Raw genomic sequence first — 9,981 nt, 5'->3', positions numbered from 1 at the left:
ATCACAAACTGTATCTAATCGAAAACATTAACCTCAAAAATTGAAAAAAAATCCTACGTTCTCCGTAAATGGAATAAATCTCCCAAATAATAAATATATATTATAAAATCTTTGAGTAAAATCTTAACCTCATTCTCTTATTTTGTTGTTCCTGAAAAATTTCAAAAAATGGTTTTACCTAGTTTTGAAACTATGTTTTTTTTTTTGTAACTTTATTCTTTTAATAGAAAAATCCACAAAATTCGGAAACTAATTTTTAGCTTCGATGCGAAGCTGGGAAGATATTGGTTTTACTAAGATGTGTTTATTTTTTTTTTTTGTGTCTGTTACCACTTTTTCTCAGCTCTCACCGAACGGATTTTATTCAACGATACGTCAAAAGATCACAAATCGTATCTAGTCGAAGACATTACCCTCAAAAATTGTAAAAATTTACCTCGTTCCCCGTAAATGGGGGAAACCTCCAAAAAAATTACAAATTTAAAAATCGCTAATTTTTGAAATTTTTTCAATTTTTTTTAATAAAAACTGCCGTAACTTTTTCAAAAATGAACATATCAATATAATTTTTTTTTTATAGATGCTTGATGTCTTTATATATCTTTTGGTATATATTTTTTGTAAATTTGACACTTAACCTGCCTACAAGGGGGGATTTAATATGACAACTTTTGTACAAAAAATTAACTTTTTCAACTTAACTTTTGAAAATGATCCAGAAGGTCTGACACTTTTATATATATATCTTAAATTAAAGCTAATGTAATGTACTTTATTATGAAAAAAAAATTTGACCTCTGGACTTGTTTTCATGGTGAAAACGGCTACCAAATGCTATTTTTGTGTGAAATTTCTCGATTTTATATTGTACATTTTTTAATTTAAAAGGCTATAACTTTTTAAAAAATGTATGGATCAATACAATTTTTTTATGAGAAATAATATTTTTTAATAATCTCTTTTTCATTCGACATACTTTATCTTAATCAAAATATTAATAAGGAACTAGCAGATCATGTAGCTTTTGGAATAATACACCAATTTTTTAAAATTAAACACTATTTAAAGATTTGCATCGAAGCGTTTTTTTTTTTTATAGTAATTTTAATCACTGTCAGATATCATTATACTTGATCCAACTATGCCACATCACCATTGTGCTGCGACCCCCCTTTGCTGGGTTTTTTAGTAACATTTTTAGAACGATAACAATGAAGACGGTGGTATAAGTATATTTTGTGTATCATAATTATTATTTTTTGAATTTTATGTATAGCTAATTTAACTCAAAGATGAGTAGACAATTTCCAAATATTCAAAAATGATTAAATTTTGAAGAATTATGTTTGAAACGTTATTTATAAAAATGTTTCTAAATTATAAAAATTTCTGAACTATTAATTTTGTTTAAATCTATCATTTTTCAAAAACAATTATTATATAAAATTCTGTATTTTTATTATAATTTTCAATAGATAACGATGAATTATTAAATTTTTAAAAGTTCTCAAATGAGTAATAGTTTATTTCTGTTGATACATTTTTTTAAGTTTTAATATAAACAATTTCATATTTTCAAGGTTATACAAAATAAGAATTGTAAGTTTTTGTAAAGAGAAAATATATTAGGTTAAAGAACTCTGCGATAGTATGTACTTAAATAACTTTCAGATTGCATGATATACATAAAACAATCCCGTCGCATAAATAACAATACAATACTTATTTTATGACCTTATAAATTCAATTTTTAGATAAAAAAAAAAAATGTTATTTAAGATTAATCATTTATAATGTTAAAATTTAAAATTTTAAATATCTTATAGGAATAAACTTATAGGCTTATAAATTCTTGTTAAGAGGTTTAATTTTTTTTTTTTGAAAAAAAAAAGTTATGTATATTAAATTTATGATTTGGATTTATTTGATATTTTAAAATTATTTAATATATTTTTTATTTTCAGTGTTTATTAGATAAATATTATTATCTTGAATTTAAATTTATTAATTTATATTATAAGTTGAGATTTTTTATTGTAGAGTAAAATGTAAAATAGTTTAAAAAAATTTGTTTTACACAATTATTTTCTATTAATTGATAACTGATATTTAATGCAAATAAATTTAAATATTTTTTATAAAGTTTTTTAATAAGTATTTTAATAAGATATTGACGTTTGCGACTAAATGTAAACCTAGTGTAGGTACAAGGCTTATTATGAGTGCGCTATCTAGTAAACGATTATGAAACATTACAAGTACTTAACATTTTATCACCAGATCTCTCTTTAAGTAAATTTATTTAATAAAACATAGTATTTTTAATTTTTATGGTGTTATTTATTTTTAATCCATTAATCAAAAATGAATGTATGCAATATATTTTGCGTAATCAATTTTATACCATTAATTTTTTAGTTGAATTTTTCACCCACAACAAATAAACAGAGTAATAGTTTTAGCTAATCAATTTTATGAATTGGTGATTACCCAGTGTATATATTTTTTACAAACTTAAGAAAAGCTCATTTCAATATAAAATTGATAAGGTGCATCAATCAAAATAATTTTAAAAGTCTTAAGTTTTAAATTTAAAATATGATTATTATTATGTCTATTTTATTATATCTATTTCTAAAATACACATAGTACGTACATATTTATGTAGTACGATGTATAATATTATGTTGTTGATGTCAGTATAAATAATTTATGCATTGTCTGCAAAAAATTTAACGGATTCTTACTCGATTAAATTGTTCAAACATGTAATAAATAATGAAAACAGCAGCAGAATTTTTTTCATTGACATTTTATTTTTTATAGTATATTATATGAAATAAAATGTGTCTAATATAGTATTATAATTTAACTATGAAAATGAGAACTGTTTTATTTTTTGTATTATTTATCACAATTACTTATTGTGTTTTATTGAAGAAATTATATATTTTTCTCAATAAAAAAAAAAAAAAGTTATTTCGTTATGCAAAATGCACATCCCCAGTTAATTTGATTAATTTAATTTAAGATATGATATCGTATAAATTGATACTAAAGATAAAATATTTTAAGTTATCACGTTATTTTTTTCAAGACATCAAGTTTTAAGGCCATGAAAAATGACCTTAAGTTTTAATTCAGAAAATTATAATTTCATTCAAGAGAACCGTAATGATTACTTGGTGTTGCTGCATCAAGCCTTATTTCATTACTGCTAAATCAAACTTATATAAATAACATTTTTATTCAAATTGTAATTCTGTCATTGTTTGACTAGATATGATACCAGATAAAAATCGTGATAATTCGATGTGTTAAAATTGTTGCATTAGAAAACCATAAAAGCAGATGGTGTACAAAATCAGTTCATATTATGTTTATACACTAATTTGTACTTCTTCTCAAAGAGTTTTTTTTTTTGCGAATACATTTGTAAAAACTGAAAAACATGGCTCGCGCTGGTATTTTGCTAGCTTTATATCTATTAATTGCCCAAGTGAGTTAATATTTTATTGGAGACCGTCAAAAATATTTTCTAAATATTTTATTTAGTTTAATTGATGAACATAATATATTTATTTTTATAGAAATACATTTATATTTATTTTCATTATGATATAAATATCAAACAAATTAAGATTTTTTTTTCCTTAAAAAAATTTACTTAACAATTTTTTTTTTTTAGAATGCATATAATGCAAATGCTGCCGTTACTTTCTCAAAATCAGTAAGTTTTTTTTTTAAATTAATACTAAATTTGTATTATTTATGTAAGTAGTAGAAAATTAAAAATAAAAACTTATTTCGTAGTTTTTTTAAATATGAATTTACAATACTTAAATTTATCCATTCATATAGCTGGTGCTTTATAATGCTTAATTCACGAACATTGAATTTTCAAGAGTACAATAATCCGCTATTTTTTAAATTAGCTTTGTATTATTTATCTTTTTCGGACCTGTATTTTAGAACAAAAATGTTTGAAATAAAAATATTTCTTTTCTTACAAATTACATATTTTAAATGAACACAAATTTATGCAAAAAAAAAAAATATATATATAAATATATATTTGGAACTGAATAGCACCCTATAACTTACGTCTAACAAAATATTAGTATAAAAATTAATTTTTAATTTTTAGAATGAACTATTTTGATAAATATATGTCTATTAAAGTGGTTTATTATGCAAATATAAATGTAACATTCTACTTATAGAATTCATAACCCAATAATAATAATAATAATAAACTGTTGAATATAATTACCAAAAATAAAATTATAACTAAAACCCTATTATGTGTCTAGCAAAATGTAAAATATTTTATTTGTGATTTTTTTTTTAGGTAGACATTTCAAAAAATGTTGGACCTATCGTAAGTACAAGAGCTAAGATTTAAAAATAGTTTATTTGAAGTCTATACTGAAATTTTTTTTTTTACTAACTAAAATTTTTTTTTATTTCTAATATATAAATCGCTTAGTTTAAAATAAAATATAACGTATACTTACATTTTTCTGTAAAATAGATCATTTATAATAATATATAGTTTGATTTATTAAAAAAAAACAGTACAGAGGTTCAAATTGGTTGTGGAATCAATAAAGTACGCAAATTATTAGAAATTCCTTTTTTTTACAGTTACAAATGGCATTATTAGAATTTTAAGTTTATTATGATTTTTTAACAATTAAGTTTTTACTTGAAGGGCTACAACTTTCATGGTGGTTTCAATGCTGGTTATAATGCTGGACATAACACTGGTTACAATGCTGGACATAATACTGGTTACAACCCTGAATATAATACTGGTTGTAATGCTGGATGTAACACTGGTTGTAATACGGAATGTGATGGTGTACAATCCACTGTAAATAAATAGTTTTGTCTATTTTTAATTGTTAAATAATAAGTATTGATAATGTTTAATAATGTAATAACTATATGTAGGTACCTTATATTTATGGTGGTTACAATGGACCTTTTGGAAATGGTCTTTACGGTTATGTAAGTACTACCTTGTAATGTTTTTATTTATATAACACTAATATTTTGGTAAATAAACATTAAATTACAAAATATAATGAAAATATAGAAATTATTTATTTTTCTCAACGAAATAAAATAATAAATTCATCAATTATAATAAATATTCCGAATAAAAAATTTCTAAAGGCAACAAAAATTAGTTTCTATTTTGAGACTATTAAAATAACACTACAATTTATTTACTAAAATTAATTTGTCATTTAATAAATAGAATTGTTAATTTTATTTTTTATTTTCTGCAATATTGGTGTTTTCTAATTATGTCAGTATTATTGCCGATAGGAGGTTAACTGTTTAATTTAATTTATTTTGTATGTCAATTACTCACGTGTTTATGAAGCTTAAGTACTCTGTGCAGGGTATTAATTAAGGAAGAAAACAGGTTAATTGTTATAAACAATAATAACAATAGAAATCCTTTACCTTATTTACTGAACACCCAATATAACTACGAGTAATAAAACTATTTTTGCCTTAAACTATGTCATATAAGATAATAAACCTTTAAATTTACTTTAGACTATTTTGTTAAACAATTTAAAATCGAGTTAAAAAATTAATACATTGGTCAAGATTGGTATCACAGTATAATGTATACCGTTTGAATTTAGTATTTAAGTTAAAACAGTCATACTGATAGAATTATTTTTAATATTGTCAGTCCTAGGAATTTGTTAGTATAACTCTTTTTAATAGTAATTAATATAATTGTATGACCGTAACAACTTGAGTAATATTTTTATATGTTCAGGGACTTGGAATCAACAGCATCTGCGGAAATAACAGATTGTTAAATACTGTAAGAAAACTTTAATAGGCATATATATTTTGACATTTTAAAAATTGTAATTTTCCGTTGTAATAGTGTATAACTAGTGGATGTACTAATACTCTTTTGACATGTGGCTCTGGTTACGAATACAGACCTAACTGTGGTTATGGTTATGGGTTATATAAGGGTTGTGGATATGGACCAAATTATGGATTAGGTTGTGGATATAACAACGGTTGTGGATATAACAATGGTTGTGGATATATAAATGGTTGTGTACCAAATTCTAAATGTACTTGTGATGAATTCGGAACAAAACCTGGTTGCGGTTGTGGTGGACTTGGATCCAAACCTGGATGCGGTTGTGTCAGTTCAGGGCATATTATTGAACCAGTAAGTCGATTTTATTATATAAAACATAAATTTTCAGTATATTTGTTTAGTGCAGATAATTCATTAATTTATAATATATTAAGCTAAAAGAAATATTAAATCAGATAGGATATATATTTTGTTATCCCAGGTGCATGTACAGTAGATATAATTAATCAGTGTAAAAAATGGATCCCAAAATTAATTATCGTGAATTTCTAAATTTTTTTTAATCAAATAAATGTTGACCAAAATCAATTTTTTATATTAATAATTTTATTTGAAAAAATGTTTTTGAAAGTTTGATTACTAAATAATTCATTGAAATTTTGTTACATTTAATAATTTTATTAAAAAAAGTTTGTCGGAATTTTAAATTTGAATTATTAATTTTTATATTTAAAAAGAATTATAAATAATTAATCAATTTATATGTAATGTCGATCTACTGATTTAAAAAAAAAGAGACTTATCTGAAAAAAATAAGCTTTTAATTTTGTGTTCATATAAATAAAATCTATATTTCTCTGCTTATTAATATTTAATATTTAAAATTGTTTTACTTGTTTTAGGTACCTGAAAAATCCATAAAAATTAACAAAGAAATATCTATTGAAAAAACTATTTAAGTCCAGTAAGTACCACATGATTTATAAAGCAGTTCAAAGAAAATAATATAGCTGTGCTTATAATTTAAATACTATAGCATGTTTTTTATTTATACTTTATTTTTTTTTTTTTTAGGCAATCTAAAAGTAGAACATATTTCATCATTAATTAATATAGAAAATAAAATGTGATTTTTAAATGAACATAATTTAAGTTTATTTATACAATTAAAATCGATAACTAGTATATAATTGAAGCATTTTTTAAATTGTTCTATCTAATTTATAAAAATAACAACAATTATTATTTTTACTTTGTTTCATTATTAAATATTGCATAATATATTAAATTTATGCATAATTTTTTTTAAAACCTATAGAATTCAAAATTGTGAAGCAAATATAACTTTTAAAATTATTTTACACCATATTGCGTTTTATATATTTAAGTAAAAATTAAAATTTCCCAAGCTATTATTTTTAACGTATTTTATGTTTCATTTGACATGAAAAAGTTTCATTGAGATAAATTAAACAAAAATATATCTACCAGTAAAAACAGGCTTACACGAGGAGAAATACGCCAATTACTCAAAAAAGTTCTTTACTGACTATATACGTCTACACATAAAAAAAAAAAATCCAGAGATGTAAAAGTAAAAGTGTTTTACATTAAAACATAGCATACAATATGTGCTCGTCATTTTATAAGTTTATGAGAAATTATCAAATATGTACTACTAATTTTTTGGAAGGGGTGCCAAGAATGGCACCCTATTCAATCATTTTTATTTTTAAATATTTGTATGACCTCTCTTATTTTGTGGTCATTATAATTATTAATGTTACTAATTATTTTCATAGTTTTAATGCTGTATTACGTGTAAATAAATACTTAGCTAATGAAAAATTGCGAGCATCAATTTCTTAATTTTTAAACTTTGCTTTAATATTCTTATATCTGATTAAAATATTATTTCAAAATGGAATCAGTGAATAGATTTGCTAGTGTATATTAAATTATTCAAATATATTTAAATGTCTTGAATTTTCGAAACTACAATTATAGAAAAAATCTAAAATTATCAAAAATGTCGGAATTACATTAATAAGTTCTCAGAGAAGTAACATAAAAATGTAATAGGTAACTCTCCATTTAAAGTAGAAAAGGGGAGAAATCAAGCATTAAAAAATACAACGTGAAAGCTGTGATAAGTTTTTTATAGGCAAAATTAAAATACATATAGGGGTTAGATTTGAAGGACATTTCAGAAATAATAAAAATAAAGAATTTGATAAATATTCAATAACTGAACATTTATTATACATAATTACACCATTACAATTAATTAAAAATATAAATAATTACAAAAAGAACTTGAAAAAGGAGATAATAAAAATATTTAAAAATAAAAATTATTATAAATTAATTGTTAATTAGACTGATTTCAACATTTATTATAAAAACTTGTGTTAACTGGTATAGTGATNAATTGTTAATTAGACCGATTTCAACATTTATTATAAAAACTTGTGTTAACTGGTATAGTGATATAAAAATTGAACAAATAATGATATTACTAGGTAGGGGTACATAACGGATATTTTTGGTAGAGGAGCCTAATATTTGTTTAGCCTTATGATAATAACTTGTATGTCGAAATACCTATTCGCATACCATTAAAAATGTAAAAGTACATATAAAAAAGAAAAATATATCGATAAACATATATGTAATGAATGTTCAAACTATAATTACTGACTAACTAAGAATATCGTAAAAAATGTAAAAAAAAAAACATTTTGACGTGATAAGTCGTATGGGGTTTTAAGGTTAAAAAGTTTATAATTAAATGCTATAATAAAAAAATTTAATTAAGAAATTAGCATATAGTTTTAACAATATGACTACAATATTTATCATGTTAAACCTATTATGTAAATGTTGACACATTATTTTTTTTAGCATTAAAAACATATTATTTGTTTACATTTAAAATATTTTAGGTTGTAGATATTATTGCATTAAATACGTTCTTATGAATTTTTTTTTTATAATACAAAGACACAAAATTTGAAACAATCATAATTTAATAATATTGTGTAATCTATCTCCTAAGAATAATCGTTTTACACGTATTGAATAAAAAATAATACAGTTAATCATGTTTTTACATCGGTTCTGTGATTGAATTTTTTATACAAAATATTATTATATCAGTACTTTAATTAATATTCAAGGTCTTATTACATTTTATTCATATTTATCTATTTAAAAATTAAGTAATTACTTAATTTTTCAACACTGCTTATAATTCATTATTTATTAATAAATACTAATATAAGTGCTGTACAGTTCCCTGGAACAAACCTATATTGAACTTAACTGATATCAGGAGATTATTAAAAATATTATAATTTTGAAGTTTTATAACTGAGTTGAGGTTAATTACAAACAATACAGAAAATGTATCTAAGTACCATATTATGTGTAACACTTTCGAAAAAATAATTTATTATTAATAACTCCACGTTTAAACATCGTTCTGAGTTGTCACATTTATGGTACATAAAATTATTAGCTCGATCTTATCCGAAGTTAATTTTTTCATGTTCGGTCTAAACCGATAAAAGTTTATGAGTAAAATTTTATGCCCAATCTGTCCCGGTCCAAAAATAAAAAATAAATTAAGTCCAATTTGACCCGATCTATTCAAAAAATAAATGGCTTAATAAATAAGATTTTAATTTTTGAAGTTTCATTCATTATGTTTTGTTTCCAACGAAAATAAACGATTATTTTTTTTTTTGTAAACCGCATGAACATACTCAACCCAATAACAATGTTTGGTTTGGATCGCTGCAACCAGGCTCGGTCCATTTTAAATTAAGGTCCACCCGGTCAAGTCCAAAACATATAATCAATATTACTGTTAAACCAAACATTTGAACAGGGATAAATTTAAGTCAGGTCGGGTTAGACCGAAATCGTCTCTGTTGTTTACATAGTGCAGGTGCAGTACTAGAGCGAACTGTTATTAGTCAATTAATCAAAGCACACATTGGCTTGCAATTTTCGAAAAGGAATGTACTTTTCTACTGTTTCCGTCTGAGAATTTTCTAAGTTCTTGTTTTGGTTTCCCAAGAAAATGGCCGAACAACACTAATTATAAT

At 22.9% G+C, this 9,981-nt stretch overlaps 1 protein-coding gene across 1 annotated transcript; it reads left to right on the top strand.

The window, feature by feature from the left end:
- Positions 1-3,356: 3,356 nt before the first annotated feature.
- Positions 3,357-7,717, top strand: LOC126904596 (keratin-associated protein 6-2-like). The gene is made up of 9 exons (XM_050683743.1): positions 3,357-3,499; positions 3,689-3,730; positions 4,352-4,381; positions 4,715-4,876; positions 4,957-5,013; positions 5,807-5,854; positions 5,921-6,220; positions 6,772-6,833; positions 6,944-7,717. Exons 1-8 carry the CDS (start codon positions 3,452-3,454, stop codon positions 6,826-6,828), a joined length of 744 nt encoding a protein of 247 aa, XP_050539700.1. The 5' UTR covers positions 3,357-3,451; the 3' UTR covers positions 6,829-6,833; positions 6,944-7,717.
- Positions 7,718-9,981: the final 2,264 nt, after the last annotated feature.

This window comes from Daktulosphaira vitifoliae, unplaced genomic scaffold, assembly GCF_025091365.1.
Source record: "Daktulosphaira vitifoliae isolate Bord-2020 unplaced genomic scaffold, ASM2509136v1 Scaffold_4, whole genome shotgun sequence".
Taxonomy (NCBI): domain Eukaryota; kingdom Metazoa; phylum Arthropoda; class Insecta; order Hemiptera; family Phylloxeridae; genus Daktulosphaira; species Daktulosphaira vitifoliae.
The sequence above is the reverse complement of the archived record's forward strand: the minus strand, read 5'-3'. Positions and strand labels throughout refer to the sequence as shown.

What these genes read in the sequence shown, in the direction of transcription:
- LOC126904596 (XM_050683743.1), top strand. Translation starts at nt 3,452, where the DNA reads ATGGCTCGCGCTGGTATTTTGCTAGCTTTATATCTATTAATTGCCCAA. An exon ending in ATAACAGATTGTTAAATACT is followed by an intron (nt 5,855 to 5,920) that starts GTAAGAAAACTT and finishes CCGTTGTAATAG; the next exon opens with TGTATAACTAGTGGATGTAC. An exon ending in CAGGGCATATTATTGAACCA is followed by an intron (nt 6,221 to 6,771) that starts GTAAGTCGATTT and finishes TACTTGTTTTAG; the next exon opens with GTACCTGAAAAATCCATAAA.